The sequence below is a fragment of the Pipistrellus kuhlii genome, unplaced genomic scaffold, assembly GCF_014108245.1.
Source record: "Pipistrellus kuhlii isolate mPipKuh1 unplaced genomic scaffold, mPipKuh1.p scaffold_m20_p_2, whole genome shotgun sequence".
In the NCBI taxonomy this organism is placed as follows: domain Eukaryota; kingdom Metazoa; phylum Chordata; class Mammalia; order Chiroptera; family Vespertilionidae; genus Pipistrellus; species Pipistrellus kuhlii.
In genome coordinates, this window is record NW_023425515.1 from 5,032,723 (window position 1) to 5,052,477 (window position 19,755).

The 19,755-nt window shown below is 58.9% G+C and overlaps 1 protein-coding gene across 1 annotated transcript in view; it reads right to left on the minus strand.

The window, feature by feature from the left end:
* Window positions 1-19,755, minus strand: part of TSPEAR (thrombospondin type laminin G domain and EAR repeats) — a 121,691-nt gene that overhangs the window by 2,560 nt on the left and 99,376 nt on the right. Inside the window, exons 3-11 of the mRNA XM_036445353.2 lie at window positions 18,296-18,534; window positions 16,260-16,350; window positions 14,938-15,091; window positions 13,547-13,678; window positions 12,042-12,268; window positions 10,537-10,723; window positions 9,203-9,432; window positions 4,493-4,680; window positions 1,192-1,293 (exon numbers count right to left, since the gene is read on the minus strand). Coding sequence (XP_036301246.1) covers window positions 1,192-1,293; window positions 4,493-4,680; window positions 9,203-9,432; window positions 10,537-10,723; window positions 12,042-12,268; window positions 13,547-13,678; window positions 14,938-15,091; window positions 16,260-16,350; window positions 18,296-18,534 — 1,550 coding nt within the window. The remainder of the gene's footprint in view (window positions 1-1,191; window positions 1,294-4,492; window positions 4,681-9,202; window positions 9,433-10,536; window positions 10,724-12,041; window positions 12,269-13,546; window positions 13,679-14,937; window positions 15,092-16,259; window positions 16,351-18,295; window positions 18,535-19,755) is intronic.

The window sequence follows — 19,755 nt, forward strand, 5'->3', positions numbered from 1 at the left end:
TGGATAGAGCGTCGGCTTGGGGACTGAAGGGTCCTGGGTTCGATTCCTGTCAAGGGCATGTACCTTGGTTGTAGGCATATCCCCAATAGGGGGTGTGCAAGAGGCAGCTGATTGATGACTCTCTCTCATAGATGTTTCTAACTATCTCTCTCCCTTCCTCTCTGTACAAAAATCAATAAAATATATTTAAAAAAAAAAAAAAAGAAAAGAAAAGAAAAGAAAATAGCGAAATCCTATCGCTGAGACTCCTCCAGCCCCAAGGCGTGGGAGCGGGCACCTGTTACGTTAGGCTCCACCTCAAACTGGGTAACCGTTCGGCCCCAGACGGAAAGCACAGAGCAATTTCATTTCCTATTAAAGATGCAAAACGCTTAAATCATCCCGAAACAATCGGTAGCCACTGGCACGTGAAGTAATTACACGGCATCCAGTGGCACTGGGCCCAGGAATTCGAGGAAACCTCTCTCGAGTCACTGCGCCAACAGGTTCCCTGGGAAGAGCCGTGAGCGGGACCACGCGGACTCGGGGGCCGGCCTGTGACCCTGGCCTGCGCTCACCATGGCCGCCCGCCGCCCTCCGGGCCTCATGGTGCTCCTGGCAGTTCTGGCTGCTGGGAAGGCCAGGCAGGCAGTGCAAACAGGAGCAGCAAAGAGGCCAAGCTGCTTTTATCACAGGGGCCGCTGTGTGCTCAGCACTCCCACAAGTCCCTGCTCCAGAAAGCGATCAGAATCGATCGTTCGGTGTTTCGGTCGGGTGGCTAGGCACAGAGAGGGACACCAAAAGCAGCCGGAGACGGGAATGGAAAACCCAGGTGCTGTGCTCACAACACGTGAGCAGCAGCCAGAAAGGAGCTTAGCGAGGATGGCACGGCGCCCGGTGAGGACGTGAACCGTTACCGAAGACGCCTGCCGGGTGGAGAGACCAGCCGGCGTCCTGGGTGGGGACGTGGAATGGAGCCCTGTGTCTGCTCTGCACCCGGCCGGACTCAGAGAGGTGAGCATCGGCATGGCCACGGTCACCCGGCCGACCCAGGGTGTGGCCGGGACCGGGCTGGCACTGGGGGCATGGGGCTCCCGGCCACCCATGGGCTCCAGGCCTGTGACTGGCTCTGACCTGGTCGCTGGCAGGAAGTGCAGTCTACCCCAGGTGAACCAGGTGGGGAGAAGGGTGAGTCCTTGCCACGCTGCTTACCTGTAAATAATACTGTTTACGGAGAAGGTGTTTCCGTCGAAGGAGTTGGCAACCACCAGGAAGTAATCTTCTCCCACCGAGAAGAACTCCCAGTCCAGGGCGCTGCGGGAGCAAGGGGACAGCGTTAGGAGACGGCATTAGGGCCAGGCATTAGGGGCCAACGTCAGGGACAGCACTAGGGGCCAGAGTTAAGGGACAGCAATAAGGACCAATGTTAGGAAACGGACATTAGGGTATGAAGCCCGAGGTATACCAGAGCTTGGATGCTGGTTTCCAGCCAGTTCTCCTAATCCAGAACGTGGGGCCCAGGTCCCACCCCAAACCTACAGAGAGGGGAGGCCAGGCCTGAAGGGAGAGATTTTTCTCAGCCACACAGGGAGTTTAGTCATTCCCTTAAAATAAAAAAAAATTCCTCACCCAAGGATGTGCTTGGGGGGTGGAGGGAGAGAGAGAGGGAGGGAGGGAGAGAGAGAGAGAGAGAGAGAGAGAGAGAGAGAGAGAGAGAGAGAGAGAGAGAGAGAGAGAGAGAGAAACATTGATGGGTTGCCATCTAGGTATTTAACCTGCAACCCAGGCATGTGTCCTGGCTGGGAATTGAACCGGCAACCTTTTGGTGTGTGGGACGACACTCCACCAGCTGAGTACTCCAGCAGAGCTCATTTTAACCACTTGTAAGTGCACAGCTCAGTGGCAATAAGCGCATTCACAGGGTTGTGCAACCACCACCACCATCCACCTCCGGAACGTTCCAGTCTTTGCGTGTCCGGCTTATTTCACTCAGCGTGCTGTCCTCTAGGTTTTCCCATGGGTCAGCCTTGCCGGAATTTCACTGCCCGTTAAGGCTGAATGCTATTCCGCCGTGTGGACGGACACGTGGGCTGCCAGTGTGAACGGTGCTGTGCGAGATGGGCACGGAGTCTCTCACTCCGAAGAGGTTGATAGAATCGGGAAAGCGCTAAGCTGAGGGCATTCCTAGGCGCTCCCAGTACCTGGAGGTGGGAGCGTGAGGAAACTTGCCAAACAGCCTCTCCAGCCCCACTTCCCGCTCCTTCCCGGACACCAACAAGGTGCCCGCATAGGAATGGTCCCCCTGCACTCGGGAGCTGTGCTTCTCGTTGCAAACAGACACGTGCATTCTGTCTTAGTCCGAAAGCTCTAACCCAGGGGTCTTCAAACTTCTCTCATTATGAGAATCACCTGGTGGAGGTGTTAAAACACAGATTCCTGATAGCACTTCTTATCGTTGGGATCCAGGAATCTGTGTTTTAACAACTCCACCAGGTGATTCTCATAATGAGAGAAGTTTGAAGACCCCTGCTCTAACCTGTCAGAGCCCCCCAGGACTGACTGAGTCCGCTAAGGGTGAGTCTGCACAGACTCGGTCAGTCCTGGGGGCTCTGACAGGTAACTTCCTGGAGGACCTCCCCAGAATCCCATCCCTCGAGGATGTCCCACCACCACCTCTCTGATGACCGCAGGCCCTGCGCCCACTTTACAGGTGAGGAAACTGAGGCTGCAGCCACACGCTGCTCAGTCAGAGGCCGAGGCCCGGCAGGGAGTCTGGTGGCCTCAGGCTGTGGCCTGGCCGGGCAGCAGAGGGGCCCCCTGTCTGGTGGAGACGCACTGCAGGTTCCCTCCCGGCGGGGACTGAGAGCTCTGGCTTAGGGCAGGGAGTTCAGGCAGGACCCCGAGAGCGAGGGGGTGTCTGGGAGGTCCTGGGGGCACTCGGGGATGGCTGAGGCCACCCTGGGGCACCTCACACCTTCCTTCTCCCATTGGCCAGGATCACAGTGCTGGCCACAGCTCTGCTCCCTGAGGATCGGCCTGAGAGGTGTGGCCCCGGGCAGGGGCCGTGGCGTCGTCCCACGTGAGTGGTTCCTCCCGGCGTAACTGGGTTCTGATCCCAGCCCCGCAGAAAAGTCTCCAGCAGCAGGCGCTCACAGCCTGCACCCCGCCAGGGAGAAGACGGTGTGCAGCGTGGCTTCCTGCTCAGCTGGAGGCAGCGTGACCGCCGTCACCCTGACTCTCCTCTGAGGGTGTTTTATTCATTAGCGCAGCTGCATTTAGTCAAACGGTGGAAATGACCTACACGTGCACCCGCGGGCAACTGGGTGGGTGAACTGTGGCCTGTCCGTACGATGCGCTCCTTTGGCCACACAGGAAGGAAGCATGACACCTGTGATTGCCCACCCCAGGGATCCGCGGGCACGGGCAGCCGGCGGGTGGTGCCGGGGGCTGGGGGCCGTGGGGGAGGGGTGACTGCTAAAGGCAGGGGTTTCTCTCCCAGGCACGGAATATTCTGAAAGCACCTGTGGTGATGGTTGCACATACCTTAAGGTAGGGGTGTCGAACTCAATCAGAGAAGGGGCCAAAATCTAAAATCCAGCCTAAATCGCGGGCCGAATGGTTTACTGAACAGTCATAAACTGTCATTGTGATGGAAACGCAGCGGAGTGCAGTGATGACAGTGCAGTGCGGGCCACATTGCAAGGCCTGGCGGGACGGATTTGGCCCGCGGGCCTTGTGTTTGACACATGTGCCCTAGGGTGACCAGACGTCCTGCTTTTGGCCGGACAGTCCCGATTTTTAACAATTTGTCCCCCGTCCCGCGGCGTTTTAATAAAGTCCCGATTCTTGAGGGGGACAAATTGCTAAAAATCTTTTTATTTTTTATTTTTATTTATTTATTTATTTGTTTATTTATTTTAGTTCACTGATAGAACTGTCTTTTTTTAAAAATTAAATTATTATCTGTGTACATATTTTAACATTGCCCCCCCTCCCATACATACCCTCCCTCCCCCGAGTTTTGTGTCCATTGGTTGTACTTATATGCATGTATACAAGTCCTTCAGTTGATCTCTTATCTCCCCCAGAGCTAAAAATCTTTTTTAAAACACCGCGGGACGGGAGACAAATTGTTAAAAACCCAGAAGCGGGACGTCTGGTCACCTTAACATACCTGTGAATTTAACACAAACCACTGAAGTGTCAAGAACGAGCCACACTGTTTCAAAGGAATGAGAGTCAAGATTATAAACAGGAGCCACAGAATCCCTGGACTGGCCCTGGAGGAGGTTTGCAGGAGCCAGGCCCTGCCCCGCCTACACGGGCTGCAGGCCGCCTTCGGTGCTGGTGGCCACCGCGTGTGGCTTCAGGGACCGAGCGTGAGGCCGGGCGTGCAGCCTCCTCGGGGTGGGCTCAGTGGTTAGCGCGGTTGGGAAGGCCGCTGTGAGCCCACCGGGTGCTGTGCCCGGCCGGCCTCACCCTCTCGCCCGGCCGGCTCCTGGCTCGGCCGTACCTGCAGGTCGGGATCTCCTGGAACTTGACGAATGTCTGCGCGGTGACGTTGAGCTCGTAGATGACCGAGTTGATGACGTAGGAGTCGTTTTGCACCTGCGCCTCCACGTCGTAGCTGTGACTGTTGGCAACAGCGAGAAAGATCCTGTCTCCAATGTGGAAAACTTCCCAGTCCGCGGCACCAAATGTCTGGGAGGGAGGGAGAGGGGGGCAGGCCGCGCTCATGAACAAAGACTGCGGAGCCGCCAAGTGACGCCACACACACACACACCCCGCCGAGCTCGACTGGCAAGGTCCCACTCCATTTCCCAAGCCATCGACTCTCACTCCCTTTACAGACACGAGTGCCAGTTGTACCTGTACCTGAACTGTGTCACCGGAGGGGATTGCTTCTCAGCCACCTGTGCCACCCACTCCCCCAGGCCCCAATGCTGCCCTTCCTTCGAGGTCTAGCTGCTACAACACCTCCTCCAGGGAGCCCTCCCTGCTTGCTCCAGGATGGCCCTGAACTCTGAAGCGACCTCTAGGCACCTCTTGTGTTCCTGCCTGAGGTTCCCCCCACAGCCCCGTCTCTGGGTCCCCCCGCATGCTGCTGCTCCTAAGTCACTTGCCACCCTCGAGGCTGAGGTGTGCAGGGTCCACAGGGCTGGGCTGTGGCCTGAGTTGCCAGGTGTGAAGCCTTCGCCCCAGACCCCGAGCTGCATGAGCTGATTTGCATGTGGGGCCCTGAGGAGGAAAGTGATGTGTAGTTCACAGCCAGCATCTGGGGCTTACTGGTGGCGCTGGTGCATGGGGAGGAGAGGACCAGCGAAATCCACATCCAGGCCCAGGCCTGGACTCAGGAGAGAGAGGGCAGGGCAGAAACGAAAGGAGTCATTTTCCTGGGGCACAAAGGGCAGGTGCAGGGAGAGGCCCAGCAGTGAGAGAGGGAGAGCCCGGCAGTGCACTGTGGCAGGGAACAGTGTTTCCCCCTCACGTCCAGCAGAGGGCGACATTGTCCGCCTCAGCCCAGCCCACGTAGCTGCTGTCTGAGAACATTCCTGGGGGCCCCTAGCCCGGCTGGGAGCCAGCAGCTCTACACACAGGTCTGGATCGGTCCTGAGGAGCGGAGCCAAGTGAGGTGAAGCCAAAGGATGACTCACTAGGACAAGGACCGGAACCCGGACACCTGGCGGCCCCTGCTCCCTCCCAGGGGCCAGGAGCTTTCCTGGATCAGCGGGTCCTCCCCTCCACGCTGCTCTGGGAGGGGGCACCATTCTTTCCCTGGGGCGCCCCATGACTTCTGAGTAGGCTGGGACCCTGGGGGCCGCAGGGGCCTTCAGCATCACCCCTCTCCCCACACTCCCCTGCCCGGTGGCTGTTACACGGACAGCGACAGTTACAGACCCACACGGGGCCGAGAGTCACACACTTGTGGTGGTGACTTCACAGAAACAGAACAGGAGATGCCAGACTGTTAGATCCCAGTTCCTCTGACCTGTGCCGGGGAAACCATGTCAATGGGAAACGGCCCATGCGTGTGTACGAGTAAATGCACATACCTGTGTGTGCACACCTGCGTGCACACACACCTATGCACACACTCCTGCATGCATGCGTGCACACGGGCACTCCCACACGGTTCAGCGGCCAGGAGCTGGAAGAGGGTCTCCCCCAGGTGGCCAGGACTTCCCTGGGCTCTGAGCCACTGGACTCAGACGGCTCCCTTCTCCCCGAGGTGAACAATGGGGGCCGGGAGAAGAGATCCCAGGGTGTGGAGGGGCGGGAGGCAGGGAGGAGTGTCAGATGGGCGTCGCTCAGGGGTCCATCATCCTGCCTCGGCTCTGTGCGCCCGGCTGGTGGGAGCCGATACCATGAAAATTTCAGAGAAACAACAGTTTTCCAGGACTTGTGTTTCCATGCGATACTCAGGTCATGGTTTTACTAAAAAGTCACTCCATGTCGCTCTAGAATTCAAATGCAGCAGGCACTCTGCAGTTCATCTGGCCACAGGCGAGCAGAGACCTGCCTGGGGCTGGCTGGGTCACGGTCACTGCTGTCAGTGACCCCTCACCCCCACAGGGTGTCTGCCAGGAGCTTCCCACAGCGGTAACACCTGCAGCTGGGCCGGAGGCTGGGCTCCCCAAAAGCAGGTCTGAAGCTGCCTGGGGCTGCACCAGCCTGAGGCACCTGCTGGGCTGGCGGGGCTTTTTCCTCCTTCCCACGGAATTCCCCCGGAGCCTGCCCCGCCAGCCCTGGCATGGCGCCCGGGGGCTCGGGAGCACCTCTCGGGGTGATGGTGACCCCTGGAGTCCCCGGAGCCCCTGACAGCCTCCCTCGAGGGTGGCTGGGCTCCCGGGCCATCGGGCCAGTGTGGGCAAGGAGGTCCTTGGGTTCCAGCTGTGAGGAAGACCTTCCTAAATCGGCCTTTTGTCGTAGGGCATCTTCTTGTTCAAATGTAGGCGATTTAGGATCACTGTGTTGGTAGCCGTAGGATGGCAATCTCCCAAATGACCCCCAACCCACTACAGGAGCCCTCCCCCTCCCCCCATCACAGATGGTCTGGGCCTGCCAAGGACCTGGCCTGGTGGACCAAAGCCATGAGCTGCCCTCCTGTGCCAGGCTTCGGCCCTGCCCCAGGACACCACAGAGCTCGGATCCGGCCCCAGCGCACCTGCTGGAGACTTGGACACAATCATCCGAGTCTTCTTCCAGAACAAAGTCTCCTCCGGCTCCTACCATTGTCCCTCCTTCCATAGGATTCAGATCCCTTCCGGCTCCGCCCACCTCCCCAAGCTCCCAGGATGCCCAGCTGCAGCTGCACAGCCTTCACCCCTCCTGGGCGGGCACCTCACGGGGCCCTGCCAACCCGCCTGCTTCCCAGGCACCCACAGGGTCTCGGCGACACGTGTGATTAACTTAGAGCCCACGGGTTTCCACATGCACGGCCTTGCTCTGGTCATGGCCGTCGCCTGTCGCCTGCACCCCTGCCCAGGCCTCCACGCAGCTCTTTCCCTGCGACCTGGTTCCTGCTAGTCCGGGCTCCTCGGGAACCTGTTCTACCACCGCCGTCTTGTCTCGCCCACCCAAACCCAGACTCCTTTGACCTCCTCGATCTAATTCCAGTCATAGGTCCCGTCACCCTGGGCAGACCCTGCCAGCCCATTGCTGAGCCCTTTCCGATCAGCACGCACCCAGCACCTCCTCCTCTCACCAGGATGTGTCCCCGAGTCTCCACGTGCTTAGGCACCCCAGCAACGAGCTATGCCGCATTCGAGAAAGACCCTGCCCCACGCTGAATGAAGCCACGGCACCACAGCTGGGCTCCAATCCCGGCTCTGACCAGAGCAAGTCCGTAAACCCCCGAGCCTCAGTTTCCTGTGAGAAGAGGGGACTGGTGGCAGAAGTTACTGCACAGCCCAGCCAGCGTGGCTCAGTGGCTGAGTATCAGCCTATGAACCAGGAGGCCATGGTTCGACTCCTGGTCGGGGCACAGGCCTGGGTTGCGGGCTTGATCCCCAGTGTGGGGCATGCAGGAGGCAGCCGATCAGTGATTCTTCTCTCATCACAAATGCTTCTCTCTCCCTCTCCCTTCCTCTCTGAAATCAATAAAAATGTATTTTAAAAAGAGTTACCTCACAGGGCAGCTGTGCGTGGGAAGAAGTAGGTTAAGCTATTGGCACGGAGCTTTCTGAGGCCCCTGCTCAGCAAGCCTGGACCGCAGTCAGTCACTGCTCAGGAATAACCCCTAGGCCCTGCCAGTGTGGCTCAGTGGTTGAGTGCCAACCTATGGACCAGAAGGTCAGGGCACATTGCAGGCTTGACCCCCAGAAGGGGACGTGCAGGAAGCAGTCGATCAGTGATTCTCTCTCATCATTGATGTTTCTGTCTCTCTCCCTCTCCCCTCCTCCCCGAAATCTATAAGAATATATTTAAAAAATAAAAAATAAGAAAAAGAAAAAGAATAATGCCACACCATAGCCCTACAAACCCCCCCACCCCACTTGGGAAGCAGCACCCTGAGTGTTAACCTTGGAGTCATGCTGGCTCTTCCCGGCCGCACTGTCCAGGCAAAGCGCTCGTGAGTTCGGCTTCCTGGCTGGGCTTCGGAAGCCTCCGCAGCTTCCAGACGGTGCTGCCACCTACCTCACTGTGGCCGCAGCTCCTGACTCTCAATGGGCACACACACGCCCCGCCCTGCCCCTGTGCTCCTGTTACGGTCCACGTCACAGCCGCCTGGGACACGTGAGGTCCGCAAGGTGTCTGATGCTGTCCCACCCTCATAAATACGTCTGCAGCCCTGCTCACGGGTCCTGCCAGCCTGCCCATGGCGACTGGGACCAGCTGAGGGACAGCGAGGTCTGAGGGAGTGTGGAGAGTGCTGCCCCCACCCACCGCATGTGGCCAGGTCAGAGGTCAGCTGCCCAGGTGCCCCAGGGCAGGAGCCTGGCACCCAGAGGTGGCCAGGCAGAGGGGCCAGGAGGCTTGTCTGAGCACCCGGTGCAGCCCAGACACCTTCATGACAGAGGGACAGCCGAGCCAGTGCACCCTTCCTCTCCGGATAGGGCGCCCAGGGCTCTTTTGGGGGCTAACAGAGGCTGCCATGTGCAACATGACCTGAGCCTTATTCGGGGGGAGGCACCTGGGGTGCAGGCATCAGGGTGAAGGCATCACCAGGCCTGTGTGGGATCAGCAGGTGCCTGGGGGCACCGGGTGCAGGGCAGGTCCTTACCAGGAAAGACTGGAAGAGCTGGAAGGAGCCGACCAGCCAGACGTACAGGTGGGAGTGCACCTTGGTGGATGTGCCGTTGAAGGCGTTGGCCACCACCAAGAACGAGTAGGGCCCCACCGTGAAGAACTCCCAGTCGTAGGCGCCGGACGTGGCGATGGTCTGGTTGGCCTCGAACAGGCGCGTCCGCGGGTTCCACTTGTAGATGACGCTGTCGATGTTGTGATTGTCTCCTGGAAGCCAACGGCTGCGGTGAGGGAGGGGGCCTCACGGTGACCTCGGCGGAACTCTGCTGCCCGTCCAGCCCAGCCAGGCCTGGGCTGCTCTGGGTGTGGCCCGCTCGCCCCACACTCTCCTGCACCCTCTCACTCCCGAGCGAGGACGCCCAGGTGAAAACCCTCAGGGGGCTCCCCTTTGGGTGGCTCAGGCCCTCCCCATGGCCTTCAGGGTCTTGGAGGTGGAGCCCCCTGCCTCCCCCCAGCCTCACCTGTCACAGCCCAGGGCCCCCTTGGCTCCCATCTCTCCCACAGGCCAGGCCGCATGCTCCCTGGGGCCCCTCCGGCCAGCCTCTCGCTTCCATGGAGAGCTTGGTGAGCGGGCCCCTGGGGTCGCTCTGCCCATCAGCAGGTGGTCGGGGCTCCTCCTCAGGCCCCCACAGAGCTCCCTCGTGGACCTCAGGCTCAGGGAAACTCTGAGCATGGAGCCCCCTGAGGCCTGAGCTAAGGTGCCCTGCAGGGCCAGGCCACCTTGGACCTGCCCAGCCCTGAGTCACAGGATGGGGAAGGGCTTGCCCAGGTCACTAGTTGCAGGGGTGGAGGTGAATGCTGGCCCAGAAACAAGGTTTGTAGGCCCCCCCCACAGCCTGTCCCCCATCACACCCACGTTTCACAGGGTCTGTGTGCACACGATTACCTGTTTTCGGAAACCTGGTCCATGTCCTTCCAGCGACACCCCCAGCTGGTCACATCCCGTCCCCCAGCTGACCAGAATGGTCACCTTCCCATTATGTCAGTCAGTTCCTCCCAGAAGGAGGTGAGTTAGTTAGTTAGTCAGTTACTCAGTTACTAGTTAGTTTGAAATGAGGCAGGCTAGGCAGCCAGGTGGCCCTCGTTTCTATGGCGACTCTCCTGGGGCAGGCACCGACCACCATCTTCCCAGCTGGACAGATGGGAGGTGCTCAGGTGTGTTCGCCCTCAGCGGCCGCCATTAGGTGGCCGGGCCCGAGGAACCGGGCTGCTGAGATTTATTATCGTTTTTAGTGAGATGAAGACCAGCCTTGCAGGGAGTCCTGCCCGGCCCTGGGAGGGTCACGTCCAGGTCGCAGGCCACAGCCCTACCTTCCCTGTGGTTGGCCACGGCCAGGAAGTGCTCCCCGGCCACCTCGAAGGCCTCCCAGTCCCGGGCGCTGTGGGTGGCCACCCTCTGGTAGGGCGTGAACCGCAGCTTTCTCGGGCTCCACTTGTAGATGACGGAGAACTCCTGGCCCTTCTCGTTGGGGTCAAAGTTGGCCACAGCCAGGAAGATCTGCAAGAGAGGACGGGACACTCGGCTCCCTGCCCGCAGCCAGGGCCTCTGTCCGCATGGGCAGGCGTTTGTCTGTCTGTTCTACCCCCAGTGGGTGGGCCGAGGGAGGGGCGGGGCTGTACCCAGCACGTGTGTGTAGGTGCAGGGACAGAGGCTGAGCTCCCCGCCCCCCCCCCTCCCCGTTACTGAGGGCCTCGGCGGCCTGGGAGCCTGTCTGCCTCCAGACCCTTCTATGTGCCCGTATTCGCCAGACCCTTACTGCCATGTCTACCTCCCAACCCCAGGAAAAGCTTCATCACAAAAGTGTTCCTCATCACCCGTGGGAGTAGGAAAGATCGTAATTCCTACTCTCCCCGAGAAAGCGGTGTTTGCCACGCAGCCGAGTAGGACACAGAAACCCCACTACATGTGACATGGCCAGCGGGCATGACCATGCACTTATGTGGCTGTAACAGGCGCCAGAATGCCCAGGTAAGTCCTGCGTCTGCTCGAGCAACCTGAAGAGGCTCTCCCCCTTGTTTTCCCAAATTTCCCTACTTTTCTTTTATGTAAAACTTTGATAATCAAAACATAAGCACCTTTAAAACATCATTAACCAAATAACTGGAGAGGGAGTCATTCATTCACTGTGTTGGACCGGGTGCCAGAACCATGGCGGGCAGCCAGCCACCGGAGGGCAGGGGCTTGTCTGCTTGCTCATGGCTCCGCCCCAGTGGGAGGGTCCAGGTGGGGGCAGGGCTGGGCCCAGCACGTGTGTAGGTGAGTGAATGATTGAGGGACAGGCATGGGAAGGTGACCCCAAGACACTGTTGTTTCGAAGGGAGGACGGAGGAGGAGCTGGGAGAAAATTCATCTGGAAGGGAATGGGGGTCCTCTCAGACCCTCCACCCACAGGCCCGCTCGGTGGAATGGGGGGGGCGAGGGGCTGCCCTCGAGGGTTTCTGCCTCTGGGGCCTGTATGGGGGAGTGGGGGAAGGCAGGATCAGGCGAGTGAATCAGTTGCATTCTCTCATGACTTCTGCCTGGTGGACGGGACCAAGTCAAACGACCCCCACAGGTGTCTAAGATAGTCTGCACCCTACCTGGGCGGCATCTTAGCAAATGGCCTTTCCTAGTGTGTCGGGAGCCGAACAGACTTTCTCAAGGCCCCGCCTGGGTGCAGAGACGCAGCCAAGTGTCTGCCCAGGGAAGCCGTGTGAACCCGACAAAGGCTTTGGAGCCACGAGAAACACGTTTTCCTGGAGAAGCGTGTCAGGAGCCCACCCGCCGGACTCTGTGGGTGACTCCAGCTCAGAAGGGACGCAGAGCCACGACTCGCCTTCTTCCCGATGGTGAAGTGCCTCCAGGACTGCGCCTGGTGCGTGCGGATGCTCTGGTACGAGGCGAACGCCCCGTCCGTCCACTTGTAGATGGCGGACGTGGCCTTGCGGTTGGCGGTGGCGATGAAGAGCCCGGCCTCGGGGATGGCGAAGACCTCGATGCCCAGCGTCTCCGAGTGCGTGAAGAGGCGCTGGTGCTCCTCCACATAGTCCAGCCTCTCCTTGGCTGGGGAGAGAGACAGGGAGACGCGGTTCATGGTTGCCGTGTCCCAGCACAGAAGCCTGGAGGCACCATCCTGAGAGCATGACCTCGGGCCCTGACCCCTGACCCCTGACCCCGGGGGCATTAGCGTGGGGCAAGGGCAGTTTGCTCAGAGCACCTGGTCACTGCCAGAGGCCTGCTGGGAAGCCCTCTCAGCTTGTGTGGGTTTCAGGATCTGGCGAGCCCCAATGGTACTCACTTTCTAAGGTCACTAAACCCCAATGTGTTGGGTCTTATGAGACATCCCCCATGCTCACTGCGGCTACAAAAGGCTATACCCTAAGGCAGTGGTCGGCAAACTGCAGCTGGAGAGCCACATGCAGCTCTTTGGCCCCTTGAGTGTGGCTTGCCGTTAGAACCACTTCTTCCAAACAGACTCGCCCAGGCCGAAAACCGACTTCTGTGCATGGGCCACGAAGTTTCAATCACACTGTAGATATGCCCGCACGTGGTATTTTGTGGAAGAGCCTCACTCAAGGGGCCAAAGAGCCGCATGTGGCTTGCAAGCTGCAGTTTGCACTCCACTGCCCTAAGGTGACCCAGGAGCTTGAGAGCAGTCCAGCTGGAGCTGGTCCCCTTTTGCTGTGAACACTCAGGGCTACCTCACTCCCCCTTCCCACGCCAGGAATGGAGCCCTGGATGGCTTGCTCAGTGGGTAGACGTCAGCCCATGAACTGAAGGATCTCAGGCTCTATTCCCAGTCAATGGCACATAGCTCGGTTGCAGGCTCAATCCCTGGCCCTGGTCTGGATGTGAATGGAGGGCAACCTGTTGATGTGTCTCTCTCACATGGATGCTTCTCTCTCTCCACCCCCAGCCCCCTCACTTCCCTCCACTCTCTAAAAAAAATCAGTGGAAAAAATATCCTTGGGTGAGAATTAAAAAAAGGAAAGGAATGGATCGCCACAAAGCTTGCTGCGGCAATGATGCCCTCGGGTTCCTGGCATCGTTCTGTTGAATCTATGATCTGAGCACAGGCAGGGTATGAGGAGGGAGGGTGGGCAGGGCCCCACAGAGAGGCTGGCTCCGGGGAGTCCCGAGCTCTTCCTGGGCAGGGTCGAGGGGAGGTGGCGAGCCCTGCCAGCCCGTCTGTGGTGCCCAGGAGGGCCCATGGTTCCAGAGGAAACGTGGGGGCTTGCTGCTCTGGGTGGGGATGCCTCCTGTTCTCAGAGAACGCGGACTCTGAGCAGAGCCCCTAAGTCTCCAGAGCCGCGGGAGCCGCGCCCTCCCTGTCCACCGCACCTGCCAGCACGGAGACCCACTCGCTGCCCACGCACAGGTACAGCCCCTTCTGCCCGGCGTCAAACCAGAACTGGGCATCCTCCACTTTGGTGCACGGAGGCCGGGATCCCAGCGTCACCTTCATGTCGGTTTCTGGGGGAGAGACAGGGAGGTGCCTGGTGAGTGTCCAGTGGACACGAACTCCCTGCAGGAGGCAGTCCCACCCTTGTCTCTGAAGCTGGGCTCCCAGGACCCACTCAGGCTCTTAAACGGGTCCCAGGAGGCAGAAAGACCAGGGCGTGTGGCCGGCCCCAGGGCATCTACATGGCGGGACATAGTAAAGCTCCCAGTGGCTCCAGAGCAGCATGTCCACCTCCCCCCCAGGCCTCCTGCTCTTCTGAAAATCCTCCCACATCTGTACCCAATGGGCATGAGTTTATCTAAACTTCCGTTTTGCTTCGTTTTGTGGCATCTGAGCCCATGTCTTCTTGGAATGACGCCTCCATCTCAGGTCTAACACACACACGTCCTAATGGCGCTACTTGGCCACTTCAAAGTGATACCTGCCCTGAGACCCAGGCCCGAGGCCAGGCCGTGACACTGAGCATGCCTGCGGGAAGGCCTGGGGGCCGAGTCCTGCCCACTGAGGACCCCTTTTGTTACAGCGGTCCATGTCGCCCCAGGAAGATGCCCAGAGGCCTCCGGCCGAGGGGCTTGAAAACAAAGTTTCGGGACTGGCTCTCAGTGTCACCCGCTCCAGGTCGGGAGGGGGGGGGTGCCCAGTGAAGCTGGGGAGAGGGCTAGGTTGTCCTCCCTCCTCGCTGAATAGTGGGGGGTTAGGTGGGTGGGTGAGGGGGTTGGATTCTCCCTGGCAGGAGCTGTGGTTTACATAAATTGTCAACAGCCCTGCCACCGTGGCTCAGTGGCCGAGCATTGACCTATGAGCCAGGAGGTCATGGTTCCATTCCTGGTCAGGCCACATGCCCGACTTGCAGACTTGATCCCCAGTGTAGGGCATGCAGGAGGCAGCCAATTAGTGGTTCTCTCGCATCATTGATGCTTCTATCATTCTCTCCCTCTCCCTCCCTCTCTCTTAAATAAATAAAAACATACCGGTATTTTTAAAAAATAATAAATACTCAACCTCGTACCTTTAGATTGGGAAGATGCAAACAGAAATTAAAAAAGTGAAGCTGGGGACCCTCTCGGCAGGGGGTTCATGGAAAACAGAAATGTATCTTGTGAAGGCGGGGCCCCCACTGGGGCAGGGGCTGAGGTGAGGTGTCTATCAGGGAGGGATGAGGAGAAAGGGCCCCCATCGCTGCTCTGGGGACAAACAGGCAGCAGGTGGAAGTCGGAGGCTCCAGAGGAAGCGGACTTCTAGTGGGAGCAGGTGGCTCTGGCTTACTGACCATAGGGATACTTTAGCACCTCATTATCCTCCGGCTTCCCTGTGAGACCCTGCAGGATTGGGGGGATGGACAGCACGAGCTCCGCATTCCTGCAGGGACACAGCCTGGGAGTGGCGTCGGAGCCGGGCAGCAGGACCAGCTGCCTGACCAGGCCCTGCGGAGAGAGGGACAGTGTGTTCAGACCCTGGGAGACGGTGGAAATGCCGTTGGGGGCTAGCCATCTCTAGAGCTAGGAGGGAAGAGTCTGCATAGGTTATGGGGGCATTGGGAGCATCAGTGGAGAACTAGGCACCCTTCTAAGGTCATAAACCACAAAGGGACTTTCCTGTGGATGAATATAGAGTTACTGGCCAACATTGCTTATTGATCATCCATCCATTCATCCATCCATCCACCCATCCATTCATTTGTCTATCTATCCATACACCATCCAGCCAACCATCCATCCATCCATCCATCCAACCAACCACCCATCCATCCATTCTTCCATCCATCCATCCATTTGTCTATCTATCCATCCATCCATCCATCCATCCATTCATCCAAGCATGCCATCAGTGAATATTCTCAGAGCACCTGCTATACATCAGGCATGGTTCTAGACACATGACACACAGGGAACAAGGCTCCCCTACCTCCACGCTAGGAGAGAGACAGACAATGAGCAAAAACCCCACAGCTGGTCTGAAGGTGGTCTACAATGAAGAGCCAGGGGTTGGATCTGGGAGGGGACATGTGGGCAGTAAAGGGGACAGGTGGGCAGTAAAGGGGAAGTGTGGGCAGTAAAGGGGACATGTGGGCAGTAAAGGGGACAGGTGGGCAGTAAAGGGGAAGTGTGGGCAGTAAAGGGGACATGTGGGCAGTAAAGGGGAAGTGTGGGCAGTAAAGGGGAAGTGTGGGCAGTAAAGGGGAAGTGTGGGCAGTAAAGGGGACATGTGGGCAGTAAAGGGGAAGTGTGGGCAGTAAAGGGGACAGGTGGGCGGTAATGGGGACATGTGGGCGGTAAAGGGGACATGTGGGCGGTAAGGGGGGACATGTGGGCCGTAAGGGGGGACATGTGGGCGGTAAAGGGGGCAGGTGGGCAGTAAAGGGGACGTGTGGGCCGAAAGAGGGCCAGATGGGCCAGGAAGAAGGAACAAGGGGAGTGCAAAGTGTCAGGTGTGCCCGGTGTGTGTGGGACTCCACGGAGCCTCGTGTTCCTCATTCCTGTCTGACAGACGACAATCTATGGAGCCAGAGCATCGGGACAGCAGGCCCACGGTGACAGTCCCTCTGCGAACAGCGGCGTGGGGAGGCCAGGCAGGCGGCGGGACCACACTCACCGTGAACAGGCCTTTGGCCCTCCTCCGGCTGCCGATGAAGAACCTGGCTCCTTGCACCGATAGGGTGGCTGGGAAGGGCACATCGGCAGTTCTAAAAACAGCGGGTGAGGGTTTTAGCCGTGGGAGAGAGCAGTGCAGGCCTTTGTGTAGAGAAGGACAGAGCAGTGCCCCATGCAGGATGTGCCAGGGTCCTGGGTGATGGTAACCAAGGACCACAGGCTGGGCGGCTTCAACCACAGACGTCCATTCCCTCCCAGTTCTGAGGCCAGAAGTCCAACATTTAGCTCCACAGGGGTCCTTCCTGTCTCTTCCTGCTCCTGGGGGCTCCTGGGGCTCCTGGCTGTGGCTGCATCGCTTACTCCCTGCGCTCACCATCACATGGCTCCTCCCCTGAGCCTCTTCTCCTCTCAGGAGGACTCGGGTCACTGGGTCAGGACCCACCCTCTCCAGTGTGACCTCCCCTGAGCCGGATCACACCTGCTCTCAATAGGGTCCCGGGCTCTGTGGGACATGAATTAGGGCGGCCCCCTCCACCCCAGGATGGGCACCTCTTGCAAAAGCGTGTGCTGCCACGAGTCCCTCGCCCTTTCACGGAACACCCAGTGGCTCCTACGGGCACGGGGTTTCCAGCCCGTTCACCCTCCACTGAGCCCTGGGGGTGGGGGGACAGATGGTGTCAGGGAAGAATGGGGTTTCCTCTTTTGGTGACTTGAGGATGTTGGAAAATGTGGCTGGAGTTGGGTCTTGATGTGCAAGCAGGGGGAGGGCAAACTCTGGGGAAAGGTGAGGAGGCGGGCACCCTGTGGGAGAGGACCATGTGGCTGGAGCTCCCGGGACTGGAAAGCCAGGTGCAGGCTCTCTCCTCACTGCCCAGCGTCTCCCAGACCTGGTGCCAGGTCCTCTGCTCCTCCCAGTCTTTGCCATCTGGCTGTGGCTGGCCATGGTGAAATCAGCCCAGTGTCCGCACAACTCCCAGGTGGCCTGAGTGCTGGCCTGTGAAGCCCGGGGCCTGAAATTTCCCATGGCCACCATGGCTGCAGCCCCGGTTCCCCATCCGGCTTGGCCTTCTGCATCCTCCCCACATGGTGTCAGCTCTGGCGCTCGGCCGTGAGCAGCCATGGTCCTATAAGGGCTCTGGTGTAGTTGAGAGCATGGTGGTGGGGATGGAGGGTAGGGTGGTGGTGAATAAGACACTTGGTTTAGACCACGTGTATACATGGCATGGATTCTTTTGATTGTGGAACAAGTTTCGTAATAACCAAGCAGAGTAAGATTCTACCTCTGAAAGTACTATTTGGTATAAAGTAAGCTGGACCACTCGACATGCACATGTCTCCAGCCCCGCTCAGCAAGGACAGATGCGGAGGCCCATGGGCCAGCAGCTGGCCAGGCCGCGGGGACTCGCTGTCCTTGGCCCCAAACGAGGTGCTGGCAAGGACAGACACGAACTCGGGCTTCCCCGTGCCCAGGGCTGTGTCAGAGTTACTCAGGATTCCTCCGCGTGTTTATCTGGAGTCTTAATGAATATTTATTCCCTTATTTCACATGAGGAAACTGAGTCAGGGAGGTTAAATGATGTGTTGAAAATCACACAGCAAGACCTGGGCCTCGAGCCGGGTCACAGCTTCCGCTTGGCTCTGGTGCCCAAGTTCCTTATACTCCGCATCTGTGGCCCTTTCGTCATGGTGACAGCGCCCTGCAGGGCATATACCCGGGCAAGCTCAGCCTGGACTCACACTTCAGCCCCTGCCCAGGGCCAGCCCCCGCCCAGGGCCAGCCCCCCCCCAGGGCCAGCCCCCATCGCCCGCCACTCTCAGACTGGTGCCTGCCTTGTCCGGCTCCCCCATGCCCTCTCTGGAGGCAGGTGTGCTGTCCGCCTGCTGGTGACCCAGGCACTCCTGCCGCCAGGGCTCCCCCACAAGCCAGACCCCTCCGGCCCACCCTGCAAACTCGAGCTGCCCCCGGATGTCCACTCTGGACTGTGTGTCGGGCAGCCCTCAGCACCAGGAGACCCTCCCCATCGTCCCGGTACCTACATGTCCACGGGGACGCCGCAGTCCGTGGTGAGGGAGAAGGAGTCTTCAGACACGGCCAGGACCAGCGTGTGCCACTGGCTGTCCATCAGGGCGGGGCTGCGGAAGGACACGCGGGTCTGCCAGGCGCCCGCCGCGTCCTGGCTGAGGAAGAGGAAGTGCAACCGGGTGGGCGAGTACCGCAGGCCCAGCAGCAGCGCGTCGGGGCCCTCAGCCACCACCGTGAACAGGTACTCGTTCTTCTGCAAGAGAGGGCGGCTGGTGAGTGCAGGCCGGTGTGGGCAGGGCCGGGGAGGGTGGGAGGTGAAGGTGGGTAGGTGAGGGCCGGGCTCTCAGCGCAGGGCCCTGTGTGTGATAGAGCCAGGAGCACTGCTCACACCCATGGCCATGCCAGGGTCAGGAACACGGGAAGCAGCGTGCTGGTGAGGACTTGGAGCATGTGAGCCCGGTGCACTGCGGGTGGGAAAGTAAAATGCTGCAGCCCCTATGAAAAACAGGGTGGCGTTTCCTCCACAAATTACAAACGGAGCTACTGTATGATCCAATATTCCCCCTGCTGTAACTGCCAGCAGGGTCTCAGAGAGACACACGGACATCGGTGCTCCCTGCAGCGTAACTCACAAGAGCATGACCCATGTAGGAGCAACCCAGCTGCCCACTGGCGGATGAAGGGATGAGCATAGGTAATGGGGTCCAGCCACCGAATGGAGCATCTCAGCCGTAAGGAGGAAGGTCCAGCATCGGCAGGGATAAACCCCGAGGACATTGCGCTGAGTGAAACAAGCAGTCACGAAGGGACAGAGGCTGCAGGATCTCACTAACACGGAGTCCCTGGAGCCGTGGCTTCCACCGACACCGAGTGCAGAGGTGGGCGCCGGGGGCCGGGGGCCGGGGCAGGAGCCAGTGTTTAATGGGAACAGAGTCATCCTGGGAAGATGAGAAAGTCCTGAGATGGAGGGTGGTTATGGCTGCGCACCAGTGTGACTGTGCGCCATGCCATTGAGCCGTACTCGTAAAGATGATTAAAACAGTAAGCTTCATAGCAGCACCTTTCACCACCGCCAAGATTTGGAAACTGCCTAAATGCCCATCAGCAGATGAGTGGATTAGAAAATTGTGGTACATCTACATAATGGAAAACTATGCTTCTGTCAAAAGGAAGGAACTCCTACCATTTGCAGCAGCCTGGGTGGAACCGCAGAGCATTATGCTAAGTGAAATAAGCCAGGCAATGAAAGAAAAATACCACATGATCTCACTCATTTATGGAAAATGAAGAACATTATAACCTGATGAACAAAAAGATGGATACAGAGGCAGTAAAGCACTGAACAGACTGTCAAATTACAGCGGGACGGCTTGGGAGTGTTGGGGATGGGGAGAAAGAGATCAACCGAAGGACATGTATGCACACCAATGGACACAAGACATGGGGGATGGTATGAAGGCATGCGACAGGGGAT